General features: G+C 35.5%; 2 protein-coding genes across 4 annotated transcripts in view; one reads left to right on the top strand and one right to left on the bottom strand.

Moving 5' to 3' along the window:
* Positions 1-1,789: 1,789 nt before the first annotated feature.
* Positions 1,790-20,485, top strand: LOC121418545 (exonuclease 1-like). Of its 3 annotated transcripts, none has more exons than XM_041612466.1 (16): positions 1,790-1,896; positions 4,724-4,912; positions 5,964-6,083; positions 6,755-6,878; positions 7,753-7,890; positions 8,620-8,832; positions 9,198-9,388; positions 10,033-10,129; positions 10,583-10,757; positions 11,552-11,795; positions 12,315-13,182; positions 14,405-14,605; positions 15,608-16,012; positions 16,740-16,803; positions 17,455-17,590; positions 18,204-20,485. In XM_041612466.1, exons 2-16 carry the CDS (start codon positions 4,752-4,754, stop codon positions 18,346-18,348), a joined length of 3,282 nt encoding a protein of 1,093 aa, XP_041468400.1. In that variant the 5' UTR covers positions 1,790-1,896; positions 4,724-4,751; the 3' UTR covers positions 18,349-20,485. The 3 variants fall into 3 exon arrangements, with proteins under 3 accessions (XP_041468400.1, XP_041468401.1, XP_041468402.1); XM_041612467.1 differs by having other exon boundaries at positions 1,811-1,896; positions 11,555-11,795; XM_041612468.1 differs by having other exon boundaries at positions 1,811-1,896; positions 14,414-14,605.
* LOC121418547 (transmembrane protein 26-like) overlaps positions 19,296-24,300 on the bottom strand; it is a 32,107-nt gene continuing 27,102 nt past the window's right edge. Inside the window, exon 3 of the mRNA XM_041612469.1 lies at positions 19,296-23,248. Coding sequence (XP_041468403.1) covers positions 22,157-23,248 — 1,092 coding nt within the window. The 3' untranslated portion in view covers positions 19,296-22,156. The remainder of the gene's footprint in view (positions 23,249-24,300) is intronic.

Raw genomic sequence — 24,300 nt, 5'->3', positions numbered from 1 at the left:
GACTATTTCAAATTGGCATTTGGGTAAGTACATTATCACAAGGGGCAGTTAAGGACAACTTTCCCTATATATAGACCATGTCCCGGGGTTTGTGATTTTTCTTCTAATTCCCAGTATAGCTGCATGCATGGGGCAGTAATGTAAACATAACCCAGGTATATTCCATTGTTTTATGTCCTCATGAACAAATGTAATTTAAGTAAAAATTTTGAATAACAAGACATTTTAGCTATTTGCCTTACCAGCCAATATGAAGTCTCCATGTGTATAGTGAATATATTTACAACTTTTAAAATTCATTACTTTCTTATAGTTTCGTCCGATATTGCTCAAACTATCACCTATCAAATTGTCTGATATTTCTTTTTTTTCTAAAAACAGTAAAGAAATAAGCGAAGGTTTGAAGGTACTTTCTATTATCATATTGTTTGATTTTAGTGACGTCATATTCATGTTGGCCTTGTATAGGCTTTAAAAAAATTGATGCAGTCATTTTCTTAAAAAAAAGTTTTACTACATTCGGTGATATTGACAGACAAATCATTTCACATCAGTTCCTGCAGAGATGACATTTTATTCATCAAACCATATAATGTTAGCTAGCAAGCGCTTTATAATGGAGCTGCTCGTATATAAAGTTACGTCACAAATTAAAAACTTAAATCGTGATAACTTTTTTAAAGGGAGTCCAACATTGGTCATAAAATGTTGTGTTGGAAAGGACAAAAATAAATAAAACAGAATGATGAAAGCTTGAAAGAAATCAGAGGAACAATAAGAAAATTATGGCTGCTTTAAAATTGAGATCATCATCCACTATGCATGGAGAAATTCAGATTGGCAACTGTGCACGTAAATTATGACAAGGGGCAAGGATAATTTTCCCATATAGGCCATGTATTTAATTACACTTTCTCCTGGGGCAATAAACTCATTACTTACAATAGGCCTATAACTCTATGAAAGAAAATATAATTTGAAGTAAAAGTTTTGAATAAAATGAAAGCCATTTAATGTATTGGAGTACATGGAAGAGTCCTTGCATGCCTTACCTCACTATGGCATCACATATGCAGCCAATTCGAAGTGTCCATGGGTAGAGTGATTACCAATATTTCCAATTAATAGAAATTCATAACTCTCTTATAGTTGTTTGTCCGAGTATAACTTCAAACGTTCACCCCGGACGTTCACCTATCAACTTTTCTGATTTTTCTTGTTCCTCTTATTTGGGTTTGGATTCCCCCCGGGATTATATTTTCATCAAACCTTCACCTAAAGTTTAATTATTTACCTGATATTTTTCAAATAAAATTTTCTACAGGGTGAACTTCTCCCAAACTTGCCGAAATGGATTACAACCTACAACTGTAGGCCAGCAGGCCATAACTTCAGCATTATGCTTGCAGCCTTTTAATGGATCCGCCTCTATGCTTGCAGCAGACATATTCCCTGCATTGCCGGTTTATGATTTAAGTATTAATTAATAAAAAAAATATTATGAAAGATAAATTGTGATTTGACATATTTCAAGTATTATTCATTAAGTTAACATACCCGTAATATTTCTTTAAAAAAATACATTATAAAAACGTGTTAAATTATTTATTTTTCCTGATTATGATGAGAGTGTCTGAAGAAGGCCGCAAACGCGCGAAAATTAAAAGAATTGTACGTAACATAACATGCCATCCTCCCTGTCGATGCGACGAAAACGCGCAACGGATCGGACGCCCACTGCCACCGTACCGAAACCGTGCCCTGCCGCCTGCTCCTGAGCTGAGCGAGCGCTAGCTGTCGCGATACATAGTAATGATCATGAAGCCTAGCCTATGCTACATGAATGAACGACACTGCCTCGAATTTCAAGTCATCTCCTGCGTCGATTCTGCATCCGTAAGTACCGGTATAGCTGCGTATGATGCGTAAAGTGATGTGTAATGTGATGTCAGAATCTGCCGTAAATTTGTAAAGTCTAGACCTAAACTATTTCTGTTTCAAAAAGTCATTTCTGAATCTGATCAAGCAAGGTCTGTCCGCGGCGCGGCGGGGGCCGGGGACCGCGATCTCGCGGGGCGGAGCACGAATGCCACACAGAGCTCAGTGAGAGTTGAACTTTGAAGAATTGAAATACGTTTTTTCTTTTGTTTTAAGAAAGACATTTCTGCAGAATCACAAAATGATTAAGTAAAAACTAGAAGTATGATGGTGGTCCCAAAGTCTGCGCACCTAACGATTTGATTTTGAGTTCAGATTTATTCTAAATTGCATTTTATTTCACTTATTATCTCTGCACGTAATATATTGTCGCTTTCAAAAATGACTTGGACAAATTTTGGCAAAGCAAACAGTTCTATGTACCATGACGACATCCACGCACACACGCATCATTTATCAGTTTTTGCAATTTTACCCGTTATGACTTCGTTGACGACCGGGAGATCTACAGGTTTACCTCACTCCCGTATACCAGATGATGATGATGATGAAAATCTTTAGTTTTATTTAATAATGTCAATGAGTAAGTTACCTCGAGCGAAGTTTGTGCAGGTTCCACTCCACTTCGCTACCCTACGCTCCACCTACACGAACTTTGGGACGGTGAACTCGATCGGATATTCCGAGTTAAAAACATGACAAAGGTGGGATTTTATGGGGGGAAAATATAAAATTCATGCAACATCACAATCTTTCAAAACTAATAATACAGAGATGCCAAGTTCAAAGACCAGCTATGCGTGAGATTTTTCTGTGAATCTGAATGAGATCACAGACATTGTGTACAATGTATATGGGGATAGGCTGTGATAGTTGCGTGAGACAGAGATTTGAGCGGATGAACAAGAGTCCAAAATGCTTGAGTCTCACGCATAATGCGTGAGACTTGGTAGCTCTGATAATAATATTCTTTACACAAAGTTTCACTTCTTTCATGTCTTTACCATGCTTCTATCAGTCTCAAAATTGGTGATTTACATGTAGAGTCAACATGAAGTTCCTCACATGTATAATTCGCTGCCGATTTCAAAACATCATATCCGCGAGGGTCCGAGCTCGGACCAGACCCGTTACCTCGCGCATATTGCATCCACGATATTTTGAAATCGGCAGCAAATTATTTGTACACGTGTGAGTGTAGCGGTAGTGAAGTGGATTGGAACCTGCACTTTGCTCGAGGTATGAGTAAGTGTACCAAAGACCTTATAAAAATTTGAAAGAAATATAGGATTTTCTTGGAAAAAACCTCAAGCAGTCATTTTCAGATCGAAAAAAAAATGGTACCCCTTATGTCTGCGCACCGATTCACTTTGCACACGATTCGGGTAGTTTGATGAGAAAGATTGCATTTTGAGGCCGTCACATGAAATGCCAAAAATTCATTATTTTTCCACCATTTTTAGTCGGATTTTTTAGTGAATATCTGTCTATGTGTTGCATGTGTAAAATTTATGTTCGTTGTGTAACTTCTTCTACTAGAATTGCTCAGATATGCGCATGCGCAGATTGATAAGGGGGTCCCGGACTGCGCAGACTTGGGGGAACTTGCCATACAGTAGACCTCTACTGGTTCAAATCACAATCACATCATGAAACACCGCTGTAATATATGTTTCTGCAGAATTATTAGATCTATTCATGAATCATGATTCAATTTTCTTTCAATCATGTCATGACATGTTCGAAAAAGGTCGAATACTAATCTACTCTAACGTTAGACCTAGGTCTAAACTGTAGATCTACTATGTTGAAAATTGACATGGTGTATCTTTTGCAATTTAACCTGCATTAAAGTTGACCTAACTGCGCACTATGTTGCACACCAGTTGGCATGGCCTGAAGTGAGGGTGAAACTGCTTAAAGAGAGGGATTACTCAACCCTAATTCTGCAGTTACCATGAATTATTTTTTTTTTAATCATACTTATGGATGCTTCTGAATGCAGGCTTAAGCCTCTGTATACAACTCCAATTTCCTTCTCACTAGGTTGGCCAGATCATGTCCTGCAGGATCAACGTCAAACTTGAACTTCACTAGTTCACATCTTCAATACAGTCCATTCTCGAAGCTGTGGACACTGGGTACACGCGCATTAAATAATTCATCCAATCATGGTTTTCTTATTCCTATGTAAAAGATTTCTTACTTTTCTCAGTGACTGACCCAAATCTGGCACGACCTCCTAGTCATATCTATGAAATACATAAAGTTTCATTGATATCTGGCACACGGCAGTATGTCAATGTAGGGAGTTTAAGTTGAATCAATCTTTGTTTAATGGAAGATTTTCTAATCTCATGATTCATGTTTGTGATTCTAGCTTATAAGATCGCATAATGCAGCCAAAGAGATTTTGGGGAAGAGCCAAGAGTTCAGGAAAACAGGGGTCTCATGCCTTGGGTTTAGACTGAGGCATTAGATGAGGCTTGGCATGTCTTACTCCAACACAGTCATGTGAGAATCGGCATTGCCAATTCTTTTCATACATTTGGTGTAGGCATTTCAAGTTAAAAACTTATTGACCTCAAGATTGTTGACTTCTCATGAAGGATTCTGCCACACTGTTTTAATGGCACTGTACAGCATTGGAACATGGACTTTTAGCAAGTTTTTCATCTCAGTCAAATTTCTCCTTTTATCTGATCTGAAGAAATATCATTCATGGCCATATGTTACAGGTTTCAGCTAATTTTATCTTTTTTCCCCCTTCATATCCTTTTTCTAGGCGTCTGGTAACTGAATGAATATTGAGAATGGGAATTCAGGGACTTCTCCCATTCTTGAAGGAGGCATCTGAGCCTATTCACATCAGGAAATACAAGGGGTATACCCTTGGTATTGATACATACTGCTGGATACATCGTGGAGCAGTAGCCTGTGCCACTCAGTTAGCTAAAGGAGATCCGGCTGATCAGTAAGTTGTTTTTCACTCGGTATAGAACAACATTTCTTGTCCTTCATTGCATTATTAAAAAACGTAGTCTTGAAATTTTGAAAAGTATTACTCTCAATCTTGGTTTTGTTTCATTGTAAGTTAAAGGTCAAGTCCACCTCAGAAAAATGTAGATTTAAATCAATAGAGAAAAATCAGACAAGCACAATGCTGAAAATTTCATCAAAATCGGATGTAAAATAAGAAAGTTATGACATTTCAAAGTTTCGGTTATTTTCAACAAAATAGTTATATGAACGAGCCAGTTACATCCAAATGAGAGAGTCGATGACGTCACTCACTATTTCTTTTGTTTTTTATTGTTTGAATTATACAATATTTCAATTTTTACGAATTTGATGATTAGGACCTCATCGCCCGAAGCACAAAATGTTAAAATAATGGAATTTCACATGACAATGACAAAAAAATAAAAATATTTCATATTTCATATAATAAAATACAAAAGAAATAGTGAGTGAGTGATGTCATCAACTCTCGCATTTGGATGTAACTGGCTCGTTCATATAACTATTTTGTTGAAAATAAGCGAAACTTTAAAATGCCATAACTTTCTTATTTTACATCCGATTTTGATGAAATTTTCAGTGTTATGCTTGCTTAATTTTTCTCTTTTTATTCAAATCAAGTTTTTATTGGGGTGGACTTGTCCTTTAAGCAATTTTGAAAATTGAAATCTACATTTATGCCACCATTATAGCAATAATATCCAAGTCTTTTGGAAGTGCATAGAGATGTCATAATTATAATTTGATATGCGCTATACAAGAACTGTTTCATATTATCATTACAGCAATTAATCTGTTTATTTTATTAGAAAAATTATTGTAAATGATGACAATAACAAATAGAATTTGTGTTGCACAAAATTGCTCTCTGACGATTGCTTAAATGCATAAATACGTGTAGGCAAATTTTTATTTTATTATATTTAAAACTGTAATTTAAATGTGTGGAGTATATAACCAGCATCCAGTCCTACAAATTCATTTTGATTTATATTTTCCTCTAGTTATGTAAGATATTGCTTGAAGTATGTTAACATGCTGAGGGCGCTAGACATCAAACCAGTCATGGTGTTTGACGGAAGGAATCTACCGGCAAAAGCTGCCGTTGAAGACAGCAGAAGAGAGTAAGTTTGTAGTAATGCTCTTGTATATTCTGTTAATGTGCTTTTTTTTGGCATGGTACATTTCCATACTTTATTTTCCTTTTTATCCCTCCTACATGCATACATTTTTGTTAAGGATAGTTTCATACTGATCTTTCACAAAAAAGGTAGATTAATCATGACATATTTCAATCTAAACATCCTTTGTAAAGGTACCAGATACCAACTGCTTGTTTGTTTTTGTTCTTTGACAAGTTATATAAATTTCTTATGGTTTTGTATTGACAAAAAGCTTACTATTCATAATTGCAATGCAAGGTAATCGTAATCATAAGTTCTAATTATTGAATGGACCTTGTAAAAATACTGTATTCTTAATTTGTTTTACAATGTATACTATCACCCAAAATATGACTTTTCATTGCTCAGAATAATATGATATAATTCAAAAGGATGCAAAGCATCTATTATTTACAGTTGTCTCAAATACTGATATTCATAATACTATCATTTAAATGTTTATTGATTATTGCCACATACATTGTACATGTAGTATGATTATTTAAGAAAAAAAAAACTTTACATGTTGCATAGCGGTATTTTTTATTATATAACCTTATGAATAACAATAGGTAAAAACAACTTTCCAGATGATAATTGACAGTCAATATTATTGATGGTTTTTTTCATAGACGGCGAGAGACATACAGTCGAAAGGGACGTCAGTTCTTGAGAGAAGGGAAGGCCAGTGAAGCCAGGGATTGTTTTGTGAAATGCATCAATGTTACACCAGAGATGGCTTTGGATGTAATGAAGGTATGAATATTACACTCGTCTGGGTTCTGTAACGTGGAGGTTGGCGATTAATCATACGCTTGATTTTCATGTTTATTTCTACATTGTAGTCAATGCAGTCAATCGTTATGAAATGTTTATGATGATTGATAAGCTTTGTGTTACAGACCTGTGTTCTTTTCTTTTTCTATGTCTTCTTGTTGGGAAGGTTGTTTGATGAAGTATTATCTCTGTACTTTTCACTGAGGTTCAATTGAATTTCTCACATCTGAACGGCTGAATTTAGTCAGTAATATATGATGTGAAGACTTGGTGAAATGTCATTATTTAAGTAAATCTGGCATGTCTTGGAACATGTCTTAAATCTCATTGTTATCCCAGGAATTTTCTGAAGATGTTTGATTGAATTCTCCATACCTGAGACCGAGTGGCATTGGCCTTTGGCACATATTAGTCATTAGGATGAGATATAAACTTCCTAGAAATCTGATATTTCTCAGGACATTTTTTAATTCTCAAATACTAGATGAACTATAATAGACAGCATATGAAATATGCCTACTATTTAGTCACCTATTCAGATGCACAGAGGAAAGATATGGTGAAGAAGCAGATTATTTGAAATATGAAAATAATTATGTTTAGTGATGATATTATTATTACTATGTATTGTACAGAGCATGACTTAAAACAAAAGCAACAAGTTGCATTGTAAGCCAAATTGCTGGATTCCAGGAAATGGAGTCATCACAATATTTTGAAGAAAAAAATAGGTTTTTGGAAGCACGACATTACATGCTGAACTTATTTCTTTTAAATATTTCGGATTACATTATATAAACTACATATGATGATTGTAAAGAGTTTTTATCTGTCACTTGATTGTTTGAAACAGGCGGTAAGGAGCTTCGGTGTAGACTGCATTGTAGCTCCTTACGAGGCCGATGCACAACTGGCCTACCTTGAGAAACATGGCTTCGTTCAGGCTGTCATTACAGAAGACTCGGATCTCATTGCGTTTGGCTGTAAGAAGGTAGGAAATTTCTTTCCATAAACCAGGTTGGCAAATTCCCGGAGGTTTAGGTATTTCCCGCCTAGTTGCGAATGCTGGGAAATGATTTGATGTTGGTTAGATAATTGGCGGGAATGGACACACTATTCGATATCCTGTTGATGAGGATTTAGAGTTGGTAAGGTGTATGCACATTGGGATTTAACTTTGTGGCCTCAGACCACTTAAACACAAAATCAGGTGCTTTTGAAGACCTCCATAACATATAAACACCGGTTGCTTTATGCTAACACGTTACAAGAAAAGAAAAAAGTAGGATACCTTGAAGTGTGTTTGCAACCAAGATGAATTTTTCTTTACTTAAATTTGATTTATGAATTGATTTAATCTAATTCTATACTATGCTTTCAATGGTGGTTATCCAGACAATTCCTTTTTGTTTTTTATGACCGCCCTATTTCAATAATGATGTGTTCTTTTTATATTGTATATCATTCTTCAATATTATATTTTAAATTTTTCACTGCTCAAGTTTTTGTACGCAATTGTATGATATGTGTAAGTTTTATTGGAATTGAATAATTAAATTGAATTGAAAAAAAAATTGAATTTATTATAATGAATACTAACGGCTAAATTTTGTATCTTTTTATGCCATCTGGGGTAAATATTTGCAAGCAGGTTGTGAAGGCTCTATTTTTTGTATCATGTGGGAAAACAATTTTTCCCATTTCTCTATCCATTCTGCAGGTCATCGTGAAGCTAGACTTGGCAGGTAACTGCATGGAAGTGGACTCCTCACGCCTCAATATAGCCATGAAGATCGGAGAGAAATTCACACCGGAGAAGTTCCGCTACATGTGTATCATTGCCGGTTGCGACTACCTGGCGTCGCTGCCTGGGATTGGGATCGGCAAGGCACGGAAACTCTTCCAGCTGACAGTAAACCCTGATATTAAACAGGTAAAGAATGTGCACTATCACAAAAAATCCATAAGAAAGATGTACTTAGTCTTGCACATACAATACTGCTTGCAAGAACCAATGAACTGACTGGAGAAGCTTATCATCTGTTCAGACATTTTTAGTAAGGATGAGATTCCTATTCGTCCTAAGTTCTCTGCAGGTATCACAAATTTGACATGAATGGAATATTAAACCCTTTTTTTCAATAAAAACATGAAATTTATGAAATAATTCCCCTTTTGTCACGTAATTTTAGTTTTTGGATGAAATTTATTATTTTTGAAATCTTTTTTTAAAAACATATTTATTTACCTATTTATTTGTATTCATTTATTTAATTTATTTATTTGCTGTATTGGTAGGTTATTAAGAGAATGGCAACGACCCTGAAAATGAAATCAACAACTGTGACCCCAGAATACATGGAGGGATTCCAGCAGGCCAACAACACATTCCTCTATCAACTAGCCTATGACCCCAATAAGAAGAAGCTACAACCTTTGACCCCATACCCGCCAGAGGTCGGACCATCAATGCTGACCTACGCTGGCAAGTAAGTTACACATTCCTTTTGGGTTAATAATAATTTATGTAACTAACTGCATCTTTCATTCTGAAGATGACAATAACACACTTGTTGAAATGTTGAGTGTGGGTGATACTTTTCAGGACCAATGCATGCCCTCAAAAGAGTACAGGTGTAATGTAAAACCTCTGCACACTAATTTTATCTTGATTCCCATAGCAATAATTCAATAACTCTATTTTTTCTGAATTATTTCATTCATTCATTCCTTGATTTATTTGCTATGTCATAATGTGTTTAGCAGGAAATTAGAAAATTGTTAAAAGATTATTGCATGAATGATAAACTTGTAAAAAAAAAATTAAAAAAAATGCTGATTAAAAGAATGGTAGTATACAGATCTCAGTCAAGAGTATGGTGGCAAGCCTCCCCAGTTAGATGTGAAGGTGTTCAACTTTTACTTTGGTAACCAGGCACGGATCCAGCTGGATTAGACAGAACAGTTTTGACAGTCCGACTCATGTGCGAAAAAACAATATGGCCCCAAAACGGTATTATGTGACCCTGTCTAGGTCTGCCCCTGGTGGTAAATGTCAGGTAATGACAACTTGTCAAATAACTTTCATGAAATGTTTCCTAGAGATAACTTCAAAATTGTATTTTCTTTGTAGATATGTTGATGAAAACAAGGCTTATCAGATGGCGTTGGGTAACATCAATTTTAACACCATGGAAAGGATGGCAGACTTTGATCCAATGGTCAACAAGGTACAAAGACATTCATAAATTGGCAGTGATATGTTTCATGTAGTACCAAGACATGTTAATCAAATGAACATGAAATAAAATTCAATCCACATACATTATTGGAACTAAAAAAAAGACATTGAAGATCTTGGTTATTGTTGTATGAATTGCATTTCAAATGTATATCAAAAATGCCTATATTGGGGAAATACCCCCCCCCAAAAAAAAAAATGTTCCTATTTTTGAAAATTTCTTAATAATTTGTTCCTATTTCTTGGCTGTGAGGGTTGGTAAGTATTACAGTATTTCTTGGTGAATTCACAGTTAAGCAAAGAAAATTGAATTTTTATATAATAATTGCAAAAAAAATTGTAAGAAATGAACACAAGTTTTGTGGGTTTTTTCATGTCTGTAGCAGATGGGGGTATATGTTGATTATGAATGATTTTGAAATACTTTAAATTTTTGTTTCAGCATCATGACAAGAAGACACCAAGGTACTTGTTGAGTATTTGGCATAAGGACTACCAACCAGGTCCTGGACTAGGATGCTTGGACCAGGACCATATAGAACGAGAAAGGACAAAGGGGAAAGAGATAACTGTTGAGGTTAAGCAGAGACTGATCCAGAAAAAGAGACAGAGAGAGGGTATATTAAAAATATATATATACCAGAAGACCATTTCACAAAGGATTTACAATTATTGTAACTTTGCCATTATGGCAACTATCATGGTAACAGGCCTCAGCAGCCAATCAAAATCGAAGTTTCCTTGGTAGTTAGCATAATTGTAAATCTTTATGAAACAGGGCCCCAGGAGAGCATTTTATGAACGTATGTCAGATTACTAATGCCAACTATTATAATATACTTGAATTCTTGCATATGATCGGCTAAGAACAAGTTTGTCGGTGAAAGTCGATGACAAGATGGTTCATGAAAAGCTCACATGGATACTGGGTACATGGTTGTAGTTTATTTGAAAGGTATCACTGTGCCAGAGTAAGTGTCTAAAATGGATTGCATGTGAATTTGGTAAAGCGATTGCAATATTTTTTCCCCCAGGATATTCTTTTAATGATTACAAGTCCTTTGGTTCCTTTCATTATACTCCATTTATACTTATGAATAATGGTGCTTGAATTCCTCTCATGAATTTGCTCTTGATGAAGGAAGATAGTAAATTGTCATTGATTACATATTTTGTGACACAGACAATTGAACATTGCTATTATAATCTCAAAATGTAATGGCTATTGTTTCTTGCAAACTCTTTTTTTCTGAATTTTATAAGATTTTTCAGCAAATCTAATATTAAAAATACAATGGAAAATATCAAGAGAAACTTGATTGCATGTAAAACAAATGCTAGTTTAATTTGTTCATACATGTAACTCCCCTTTCATACTAATATCTCTTATGTAATGTCATTGTACCCTTAGAAGAAGAGGAAGTTCAAGGTCCGTCAGATGACCAGCTCTCCTCCATGTATACCAACAACACAATCATAACCAAGGGACAGTCAGATGAGAACCAGTGGTTAGAATGCCAGCGTGTCATCCCCGAGACTCCTGACAAAGATGTAATAGAAGAGCTCAAACCTGCTAAGAGGAATAGGTTTGCTACTAAGCTAACGTCCAAGAAGAGAGCTAACATAGTCAACAGTGGAGAGGTGGTTATTAGTAGGTTAGTGTCATGGTATAAAATTTACTGAAGAAGATCTTTTTGTAGTCAAGTGGTCACGAGCAGGTCAAAAACTTGGTTTTAAGATGATTAAGCTCATCTTGATTACTAATAATAATTACAGTAATGTTTATTCTTGCCTTGAATTCCTCTCACAGGGGAGTATTTCATGAAAGGACTTGTCAGACGATTTGTCTGACAAGTCCTGTTTCATACGATTGTTACCATAGTAACAATGCTTCTCAGCCAATCAAATTCAATGAAAGTTTTCAGATCTTACTACTTTGGCTTCAGCAGAGCAGTTGGTATGTGCTCTGCTCTTCTAAAAGGAATACATTTTGCCAGGCCCCCATTTACCTCACATGGGTTAATAATGTAATGTGCTGTTCATAATTTTTGCACCCCTTCATTTTATTTTCATGTTTAATTAGGGAAAGTCTCAAAGTTTGACCTCGTGATTTTAAGAATATATTTGATTAGGCATATATCACGTATCTTAAGCTTCTATTTTGTTTTATCTAGATTTTTCCAGCCCAAGAAGCTGGATGTCTCAGGAGAGAATAAGCAGCAGATACCTGGTGATAGTAAGATCAAACTGGAGGAGAGAGAAAACCAAAGAATAATGAACACTTCAGGACTTCTAGAAGGAATTGTCGACATTGAAATGGAACAACAGAGACAATTCAAAACGGAGAATGATGGTGATGATGAAGCGACTGAAAACTCAGAGGACGTGATTGCGATTGAATCGAAGGAAAGTATTTGTGGTAGTCGTTCCAAACACACACATGTCTCGAAGAGTATAGATGCATTACAAAGGTTTCAGAGGTCTTCCTCTGCCCCTGTACTAACAAAAACTGAAAGGAATCTTTCATCAAACTCACTCTCTACCTCTGTGAAACCTAAAACCTTGCCCGCAAGCCAGCAATCTGAAGATATCCCTGACTCACAGAAGAGCATTATAGAGATTGAATCCTCTCAAGATTCTGTATGTTCGGTGAGGAGTGTCGATACCTGCAGTCAATCGTCATCATTGTCTTCAAGCCAGAGACAAGGTACACCCAGACCTAGGGGTGCCTTCTCCTGGAGCAAGAAAAAAGAACTACAAGGCAAGAAGTCTCTCAAGGACAGCAAACAGACCACATTGGGATCACTCAGTAACTTCATATTCAAACCCACACTGCAGAAGAAACCTATGCCAAAGCAGGCTGTTGTAGGTGTCCAAGATGGCCTACCAGAGAGCAACAGCCTGAGCAAGAGAGATTCATATGAGAGACCATCCTCTCCTGTGTCGCAGGATTCCTCATCGCAGCTCTTGAGTTTGTCTCGTTCCTCATCCATACCGGGAAGCATGGACATGGCAAGACTAGGTGAAGACATCACTTTCATGGTATGTCTTGGCTTTGTACCTGTATTTCTATTAGATCGTGGAAATAAATAAATCTAAACTCTAAATCTAAAGTATGATGTTATCCAATCAGAGCTTACATGTTAGATCATACATGTACTTCTCTTTTGTCCCTAATGAAGACAATGTTTAAGTGACCTCATCTTAAATTTCCCCACAATATTATGAGTTCAAATATATATATATGCTTGTGATTTGATGGAAAATGTAGTTGTTAACAGAACTTTTTTGGTCATAGTTTTCTTTCATATTCTTACGCCTGCATTAGCTCATCTCTGTGTTTTTATTCTAATGATATGGAAAAACCCTACATTGTTATCATAAGTGGATTAAAACTAATATTATTTAATAGTATTAAATTCAATTTATTTTTTTCTCCTCTCATTCAAAAAATGTGAAAAGACAAAGTGGAAAGGCACTTTGAGTATTGGTTCAGTCGTGGTTATTGAAGCTCAACAATGAAACAACATAATATACCGTATGAGTATATCAAAATTGAGCATGTCATTGGTACAAAGTAGCAATGTCGCCATCTACTGTTCAATTGACACTTTCTTCTCTATTTGGAGAGTATACTATAGACAGACAGAAACGGAAAAAAAAAAAGTTATTGACCTAAATATGTCACATGGATGAACGTGGATGAGAATTGAGAAATTTGCATCTCTTTCCAGTCTTTCTTGTCTTAACTTATTAGTCATTTTCTTCATTGATTAAAAATAAAATGTAGTTCACAGACAAGATGATGCATAAAGTTTTATAGAAATATGTCGTGCCAGCTGAGCTTGACTTTTTAAACTGAATCATTTGGAAATGTAACCCAGATTTCAGGCACATCTGTTAAGAATGACTTATATTTTTATCAAGTCCAGTAAATTTGCTTCTTCTTTGAGATGATTGTGATATGATACAGACCATGACATTTATGAATACTGATCATTTTATAAAAGACTAAGGGTTGGCAGAGGGGGGGGGGGGGGTCAAACCTGATGGGGACTGAATTTGAGATGATAAATGATGATCATTTCTTATGCTAAATGTATACCCCTATGTAACTGCTTAAGCACCTACAGTAAGAACATGTTCAGTTGTGCATAAAGTCATGCATGGCTTCATGAATAGCTTTATGAAACACCAACTCAATGTCTGAATCAAAATTAGACATCAAACTGATCTCTGTTCTATAATTCTGTCTATCTAACAGGATTCACAGAGTAGTAACATGACAGAAAGCCAGGACACCAGCTCTATTGATCTCACATCAGATGCAACCTCACAGCTCATAGAGTTATCCATACCCCCACTCCCTCGACTACCATTCCAGATAGATGTCAATGCAGAGGAGGAGAGTAAAGGAGAGAGGATGGAAGAGATTAGAAGAACTGGGTTGTCCAGAAAGAGAAAGGTATAAACAGGAATTGTGACCCCCCCCCTCCGGGTTTTAGGGTTAAACTTCATAGCCAGGTCTCAATGAATCTCTGCTCATGCTACATGTATCAGTCCTCTGGTTGATTATTAAGAAGAATCTAGATTAAATAGAGCCTTCTATAGAAGAAATTTGGTACTCAAAATGTTTTATAATTATTGTAATTATCTTATTTTTATATTTTTTTGTGTGCAATTTATTTATTATCAGTATATTTACTTCTTTTAGGAGGTTGGGGTTATTTAAAGATTGGATTATACAGAGAAGATTCTCCCTTCTTACGATTCCAAATCTTGCATGACCAAGTAATAATTGGTTAATACCAAATTGACCCAGTTTCTGAGCAAACTAAATATTTCCCTCAGGATGTCAGAATCAGAGTGTGGTCTCTTCTCAAAACCACTTCTTATTCCGTCTGCCATTTACTTATTCTACTGGCATCTTGATTCTCAGGATGGTTCATGAGCAACGTCCTGTCGTGAGAAATGCCCTAAATTGAAAGGAAATGAAAGGAACATGACAGATACACAATTGAACATGAGGTTTGTCAGATCATCGGCAAACTTACATGTCCATCATCCCATCCATTTCCAACATTGTCATATTTGTGATTACAAAAAAATAGTGTGGTTTTTACAAAAGTGATGCTGAAATCAAGTTAACTTCCAACATATTTTGATGCCAGGATAAACAATAGAATTTTCCCCTTACATGTAATCATATGGATGGCTTTTTTCATTGATCAGTATAAAAGTTCTAATTGGTCTGCATCTTCTGTTGTTGTTTTTTCCAACCCCACCCCCAATATGCCACTGAGTATGAAAACATGGGTGTCAAAATTGTATTTTTTTTGTATTTATTTGATTATACAAGAAATCAACGTAGGCATTGTTACCTGTTCATTCTATTAAAGAAGAGCAGGTTTTTTTCCTTGTGAGCGTTGTACAGATTAATGACTCTTTTTCTTCAACATTTTTCCAGAAAATCCCCTCATTTGATCAATCTCCAACCAAAGTCACGAGTGAGGTGTCCAGCCCAGATACCGACGATGTGTCTCTTCCCAGTTCCACCGCATCATCACCATCACCTCCACCGGCTTCCGCATCTTTAAACACCGCCAAAGTCATTGCCATGGAAACTGCATCACAATCCAAAGACTCTAATCACAATGATGCTGTTTCAGGAGGATTAGGGTTAGGAACAGGGGATGGTCCTAGGTCATCTGGTCACTCTAGGGGAGGAGAGACGGAGGTTTCGTCGGGTGTGGTCGGGAAGAAGGGCGTGGTAATGCAAGAAGAGGAATGGGAGAACACCCCACCAGGGAGGGGAGGGGTGTCGCCCTACAAAAGACACCGGAATAGAAGTCTATCAGGAAGAAGACATCAGGTAGCTACTCGTGCATCTTTCTTCTATTTCTTATACATTTTAAAGTGTGCACCTTCAGAGTTTTGTTTTTCAGTGACACTATATTAAGCCATGCTATATATAAAAGAATTACTCCTGTCTGAAAATATTTTGACTTCAATCAGGAGGGTAATTAAATAAGCGAATGACTGAAATTTCTGTAAATTTTATATTTTTTTACATGGCTTTTTAAAGTTTTCAATTATTTTAATTAAACAGTACAATGCATATTATAAACATACAATAAGTTTTCTGATGAAGTCATATCCCTACTGTGCTTTTATGATTATTCCATTCCATTATTCCAATTTCATGCTTCAAAAGTGTGAAAATAGGATGGAATAAAATTAACTTATTTGAATTTCATTCAATGATATTGTTAAAAAGGAAAATGATGACATGGCATCATCATCTCATTAAATATTCATGATAACATTCATTGCTGAAATGATTTAAACCCCCCAAAAAATCATATTTTATTATTTTTTGTTCTCTAAGAGTCATGGAAACCATTTACATACATGTATTTAAGAAATATTTATGATAGTCACATATGATGTATCAGTGAGTCACTACCAGGTTCGTAATTTATGATTTCACATCATCTTTCAGGAAATGTGATCTTCGTGAAATCATCAAACTGGAAGCAAATCATTCATAGTGATCCCCTATCATTATTTTGTGTATCTTGCTTTGATATTTATCATAGGGATCAGAAGCTGGGTTCATCAGAGAAGCAAATCAACAGAATGCCATAATTTCTGAGCCAAAAAGTAAGTCTTTTTCCAAGGATGACATGACTGATCTTTTCTTTTTATTTTCCCTTAAAAAAGAAACATTTTATTTTCAGGAAATAGATTTTCATGAGTTGACATCCTTCCAATATTTCCTCACGGAGATATGATGTACATGGCTATATTTAGATAAATTTGTGTGATGTTGTGGAAAGGATTTGTTGCTGACAATTTCTTTTTTATTTTTTTGGCAGAACTACTTCTTGAACCTGATTGTAGCACTTGCTAGTCTAGTTCTTGACTTCTATCTAATCTACTTTCTTTACTTGTCTCTTTTTACTGATTTTTATTTTTCTTTTTTTTCCTCTAATCACCAATATTTGACATGATAGCCCGTTTTTATTAATTTCTTAGTAGGAATGATATCAAAATTTGTAAGTACAATTATCGTTTCTTTTTCTTTCTTTTTTTTTTTTGCTTGTTGCATTCATTGTTTCATTTGTAATTATATTTCTTTATCTGTGGCATGACACTTATTTTCTTGTTTTAGAATAGTTTGATTGTCAAATTTGGCCTCCCCTGTAGTCGGGGACTAAACCAGATCTAAAACTTAGATTGCTTCTTCTACTATTACTTTAATGTTTAAATATGTATCATCTTAGTATGTCTGTCATTCTCTCTACTTTACAGAACAATCAGCTTTTCTTGGTAAATGTAAAGCATCTGGTCTGTCCAAGAAGAGACGACTGAGTGGCAAAGGCAAACCAGAAGCAACTCCTAAGGGACAAACTTCTCTCCTTGCATTCATGGCGAAACCAAAAACAACGTAAGAAACTCATAACTCCTATTTACAATAATAATTCTTTATCTACCCAGGGTAGCCACTTCAGCTGTAAGCTGTTCTACCAGGAGGCCCTGCATAACATAGAATGTTATTATTATGTAACTCTTAATCTTTTGTTTAATATTCAAAGTTCCCCACAATGTATTGACTAAACATGAAAACTCTTCTGCCAGATATAAAATCACATGACATTTCACCATGGCAGTACAGAAATGTTATGTAAATTTTGAAATTGTCGTGCATTTACTATAGTTGATTTTAATTGAATGTCATATTTGTACTCTCCCTCCTTTCATTCTCACCCTCTCTCTCTCTCTCTCTGCCTGTCTCATTCTGTTTATTCTCTTCTGTGCCCCACTTTTCATTACATCATGAGAGAAGATCCCCCCTGTTCTCCCAGTCATTTCTTCCATGTCTTCACAAAACGCTCCAATATAAATACTTTATAATATATTCTTACTCAACTTGTGGTAATGTAAACATGACTCATTTGTTGATGGCCAGTTTTTAAGAACACACCAGTATCATCCTTGGCACCATATTCCTATTCATTCCATGGTAATACAACCATTACTCATTTGTTTATTACCCTCAGGAATCCACTGATCAGCCAGAAAGGGGTTTCCCCACTCTCACCAAACAGAGCCAACATACATGCAGACCTCACTCCAGAAACAGATGGTAGTCTACTGTCCAGACAGGGACGTGCACTTGCCACAAAGAGGCATATATTTGAGTAACACCTTCCGTCACCGCATCATTTAAATCATCATTGTGCATGTCTTGATGGTCAGTTCCCTATCCTTAAGTCCAGTACTTCAAACTAACTATCATAACATAACATGGTCTGGTGGTTCTTGCTCTCGCTTTTGGAACCAAGGGCCATGGGTTCAAATCCCAGCCATGGCATGAGATCCTTCAGTAAAAAATTGGTCCACAGTATGCTACACTTAACCGACATAAAACGGGTCCAAAGTTGCCAGGACAAACCTGTGACATCATAATTTGTGCGTGTTTTGTACAAATATTTTTGGAGGGCTAATACAAATTGATATATGAATTCACAATGCTGTTACTTCTTCATGAGATTTTACATACCATAAAGTATTAATATAGAGAAAGTACTAAACCTATTTGTTATTATTTTTTTCTCACATGAGGATTCCTGTCTTGTATTCATTATTGTCAAGACGGATCACAAACGATATTGTTGAATGCTATTCAATACCAATTTATTGCATTCAGTCGTATTCAGTAAAGTGTGATTTATTAGTATATTATATTAATTGGCTGCCCTTTACTTTTATTTGGAATCACAAAATATGGTGGTAAAATGTTCATTCAATTTATTCGACCGAATAGTAGACCAACTGGGTTAAGCACATGTGGCATTAGACTCTGAGGAGCAGACCAAGAACTTGTATATCAATTAAATTTACCATTGATAGTAAGTGTATGTTTGTGTAAGTTACACGTGCAAATAGGTAAAGGATGTTAATGTAATTTCAGCAAGGTCCAGCCATTATTGTAATCTGTCCATGCAATCAAGCTTCCGATCCAAACTCCATTGTTAATGTAATCAACCTTATCATTCTTTTCAGGGTCTCTACGTAACATTTGACAGATTACTTGAAGTTATGTAAATGCTTCAAGGAAAGGCTGTGAAGATAAAATGTCATCTTTTTTGTGTGTTATCCCAACAGGATTTGGGAGTTGTTGATGAGGGCTTTATTTAATCTTTTCGATATTTCATTGTCACCTTTTAGTAGATCAATTTATTTTGAGGTGATACCCTTGTCATTTAACATAAAAGAAAAATTCAATTGCACAATCAATTATATATGTACTTGTATTATTGTAAGTTTATCAATTTGATTTAGATTTAAGTTTAAATAGATCCATGAAACTTTGCATTGCTTTGCTTATATGAGGAATGGAAGGGAATAAATAGCTAGATTTGATTCCATGCGTGTATGCATACTGGGACAAATGAGGGGATTGATAAACCATAGTTTAAAATGAATATTGGATAATCTAAAAATGACAATTGAGAAATTATAGAATTATTGACCTATTATATGTTGATTTACTCCAACCCATTACAAAGCAGAGTTATAACTAACTTGAATTATATAAACTCATTCTCTTTGATTTTATGTCTCTTTATATTTTAGTCACTTTGTTTAATGCATGAATTAAACCATGAGGACTGTTTAGTTTTGACAGATTTAAGTAATATTCTTAAAATCTGAAAGTAAGAAAACAAAAATTAGGAGACGTACTTTGCACATGGACCCATTAACACAAAGGTTTGTGGAGGATTGCAGATATGGAAGCATCACTCTTATTGGTTCTAGCTCAATGTTATGAACAAAATACAAATGCAATAATGATTTTGATTGGTCATTGGATAATGATTTTGATTGGTCATTACCATTTAGCTATTGATTGCAAACATTTATGTTGCAGAGCTCTAGTGTTAGTTTTATTTTCATTTTTTGAGGGTTTTTTTTTTTAGGCAGGTGGGAGACTTTCTCTCATTTTACCACCTGATTAACTAATGCTTATTTTTATCAAAGTCAATTAAACAGTAAAGTGTCATCAAGTTTAATGTATAAACTAAGAGTAATGTTGTATGTGTATAACAATATGATTGATAATATTGCCATTTGTCATGGTTTAATGTAAGGGTGCATGTTGCTCATATCTCATGAACACCAATGTATCTGAAGTCAATTGTTTTGTCTAATAATTTTTCCCCTCATCGGTGCTGGTGTAACTAATCATGAAGATCTTCTTGTAAAATTATTTGCTGCCAAATTAACTTGTGTGTGCCACAATTTCACCAGAAATAAACAATTTCAGCCAAATAAATTATATTTTGAATGTCATGAGATTCATTTTGTATTATTACTCGTAGATGAATGTAATCATAGGATATATTTTATAGTGTATTGAATACTTTAACTTGCCAACCTACAATGAGACTACATTACTTTGCACAATTTTCATTTTCAATCACACATACATGTATATGTCAAACATAGGACAGCAAAATGAAGAGAATGAAACTAATGTTTTAATCAAATACAAATACAATCTTTATTTACAAACTTGTACAAAATCTTACACTTTACATATAGTATTACATGATACAATATCTAATTTTTGGCAATCTGTACAAAACAAATAGATACATTAATAAACCTGCATTAGAAATACATGTATTTATGAAGTACAATATATATCATGATACTAACATAATATATGAACGATGTGAATGGAGAAATAAAGTCTATTGCACAAATATATATCTTTTAACATTAAATTAAAATTATCACCAGACACCAGTTATTGACTATTATATTCCAATACTTTATAACAATCATCCCATAGTATTGAGATTGCATGTGTATCTTCCTGTCTGCCCCCTTTCTCCTCTCTCTACCCCCCCCCCCCCCCACCATCTTCCCTCACTATATCTACATCCCCAAGTGATAATTACATCAAAGTCAGAAAAAACATGAAAAATGGCTATACCATAGAGCATTCATATCTTCTAGATTTTGTACATAAACTTAATATTCTCTTCACCAAAGTCCACTCTAATACTGTTGATATCTCATCTTTAAACTGCTACATTCAACACAAAAGCATTTACTAATGCTATTATCAATGCCTCAATATGTTATTAATAAAGCATTGTCTTCTACTATACAAGTAGCTTTTCTTACACACTGCCCATTATCTCAGTATCACATAGCAGTATAATCCATTGTAAAATAATTTAATTAAACAGGATTATAAGGAGACACCCCCCCCAAAAAAAAAAAACACTTGTTTTCAATCTTGTGTAGTGGGTAGTGAAATGATCTAATAGAATATTATTTGGAGTGTACCTGCACCCAATACATGTGATAAAATTCCATGCAGAGTAATCATTCACTATTATACGAATGACCTCATATGAACATGATCTAGTTGATTTCAGAGCATGCACTGTCTACAATTGCAGTAAGATACGTTGATGACTATGTAGTTGTACATTTTCTTAATCTTTTTTTTAAATCGACTGAATCATTTCAAGAAAATGTATATATTTTAGAGATTAAAAAACTTAAGTGATTGATCTATTTATTTTACAATTTTTGTTTCTTTTTGATCAAGTTATCTGCATTCTCTTATAAACTTATATATTTACACTTTAATTATCCCCTTGTCATTAAATCAATTGTATAGCCCCCAGAAAAAAGAACCCATCATCGATATCTTCTATTTCACCTTTATTGCATCTTTTAAAAATATTTTTTGTTGTTTTTTGGTTTTAGAATAAACCAAAGAAATTGTAACAGCCATCTTTGTTCTGTATATTTTCTTTACAACAAGGCAAATGTCTCTGTAAAACTTATTTAAATCTCACGATACTGCAAATTTTTCTCCATCGAGTCCATAATGTCAGTTACCTCCATAATTAACCACTACATGTTTTTTTTTAATTGGCAACATTTCTGAATTAGTGGCGTTTTGCTTCCGATTTACAGAGTCGTTTCAAAACAGAAAGGCACCATTGTCATACTGGAATCTCGGGAGTGAAGCCCCGGAAGAGGAATCTGCTCTACTATGTCCTCCGTTAAAACTATATCGAAAGACATTACTATGAGGTCTTGAAACGGCACCACTGTTCAATGGCAACATGTGTTGCTCTGCTGATGCTGAAGTGTTCTTTGTGGTGGTGTTCAGTGATGTTGAGGTGGTCAGCGGTGCTTTCCTACGAGGGCTCCTTGGTAGAGGTGCGGTTGAGCAGCGGTCAGGGGGTGCAGGTGACCGCAGTCGCCTTTCAGCCGTATTTGTATGTCTTTCCAGGGTTCCAGAACCTAGAACACGCTCGACATCGGGGAATGCTTCGTTTCTATGGTATGCACTCAGTCGAGAAGGTGACGGAAGAGAGTTTTGTGGCCACCAGGTGAGCGAGGCGCGCGATAGAGCCAAGTCCTGGGTTTTTCCTCCAAAATATCCACTAGCACTCTTTGGCCATGTACACACAACGCGCCTTGTCCCGGGCAAATTTTGTCTCCGATGTTCTGAAAAGATTGCACATAAATGGTAGATCTGGAGAACAAGAATAAAGACGTTTTTACCCGCGAAGAAGAAAGTTGTTTCATCAAATTCGTTGAACCGGATTAAAAAGTAGATCCGCATGACAAGGAATGGCCCATCCTGCAAGAAGATGGCCACCACAATGTCTTTGATCTCCCAAGGACATACTGACAAGAGACTCGAGCTGGTGGTGCCATCCCAGCTAAGGTCTTCTGATGAGCTCCAGATAGTTGTGCTGCATGGTCCTAGGGTGTACTGCAGGAGACTCCAAGACCAGATGACCATGACGGCCAGAAGCAGGACCCTATCGCAGGTCAAGACCTCAACACGCATACCCTCTGAGACGAACTCGAGGATATCAGCAGCAGAAGCAATATAGACCAGCATCATCAAGGTCAGGTGTTCTCTCGAAACCTCTGAGGAACCGATCTTTGGGAGCAGGAACCGCTCCAGGACCAGCAGAAGTAGGAGAGATTGGTGGATGATCAGAAGCCATGATGAGGTCGTCATGGAGAGGAGCGATGCTGGCTCAATGTCAATCAGCTGCATGAGAAGATAAAAACAAAGCAAAAATATATAATGAATGCATTCATATGGAATGTACAGAATTTAATCACCGTTGAAGTAAAGCCTGTGAGCTTATCAACGAAACGACAGATATCTCCAATTGAATTGATGATGGATTAAACATGTTTCTTTTAGTGATGTAAAACATAATTTTTCGAGAAATCAAACAACTGAAGAGTTAAATGATCATTGCATGTATTTATTGAGCACTGCAGCTCTTGCAATTCAAGGGGAAAAAACTTGTCAAGTTTCAAATGAAATGAAGCTTGAAGGATGAGAACAAGGTTTCCATCAAGATGTCCCCTTTCTTCCTATCTGTACGAATCTGGTAAGAAGCCAACAATGACTCGGTTAACATCCTATTCAATAGATTAAAAACATCCTTGAGTAGTATAAGAAAAAAAATAATTTCCTTCTCGTGACGGCCATTTCTCGGTCAATTTCTTGTGAACCAAAATAGCTTTAGTAAATGTGTCTCATTTGATTGTGGGAGGATTCCAACACGCGATCTTGTATCTATTTACAATGGCAAGTGAGTTGACCCATACATGAGGATTTTTAAGTTTTTCCCGCGCTTGTGTATTTCCAAATATGCGCATGGGTTGATCAACAAGAGATGAACTTAGAGATCGAGTATAGGGATACTTGAAAAAGAAATGGTAAAGAATGATTTAGATTAAATTTCAAGTTAATCTGGGGTTGATTTAATACGTTTTGTTTTATCATTTTGAAAGTCCATTTAACTCTCGATATTTTGAAGAGAAAACAAATATGAATGATATGCCGTTATTTCTTCTTTTTTACATCCTAATATCAAGCTTTCTTTTTTAATCATCTTTCGTTGTTTCATGCTACCTTGAAGACAGTAATTTACTCATCCACTTAATACCAACATAGATATGATCTCACTATTGCTACGTCAAATATGACAAAAATTATAAATTCTACAATAGACAACAGAAAAACTTTAACTTTTATGATAAATAGAAATGAATTTCCCCTGTCAAGTTTCAAAGTCTCTGCCTTTT

The sequence above is a fragment of the Lytechinus variegatus genome, chromosome 7 (assembly GCF_018143015.1).
Source record: "Lytechinus variegatus isolate NC3 chromosome 7, Lvar_3.0, whole genome shotgun sequence".
NCBI lineage: Eukaryota > Metazoa > Echinodermata > Echinoidea > Temnopleuroida > Toxopneustidae > Lytechinus > Lytechinus variegatus.
This window is presented reverse-complemented; position numbering and strand designations above follow the sequence as displayed.

Bases quoted from the DNA above. Each gene is read 5' to 3' on its own strand.
- LOC121418545 (XM_041612466.1), top strand. From the start codon at position 4,752: ATGGGAATTCAGGGACTTCTCCCATTCTTGAAGGAGGCATCTGAGCCT. The intron at 13,183-14,404 runs GTATGTCTTGGC...TCTATCTAACAG, and splicing joins GTGAAGACATCACTTTCATG to GATTCACAGAGTAGTAACAT. The intron at 14,606-15,607 runs GTATAAACAGGA...ACATTTTTCCAG, and splicing joins GGTTGTCCAGAAAGAGAAAG to AAAATCCCCTCATTTGATCA.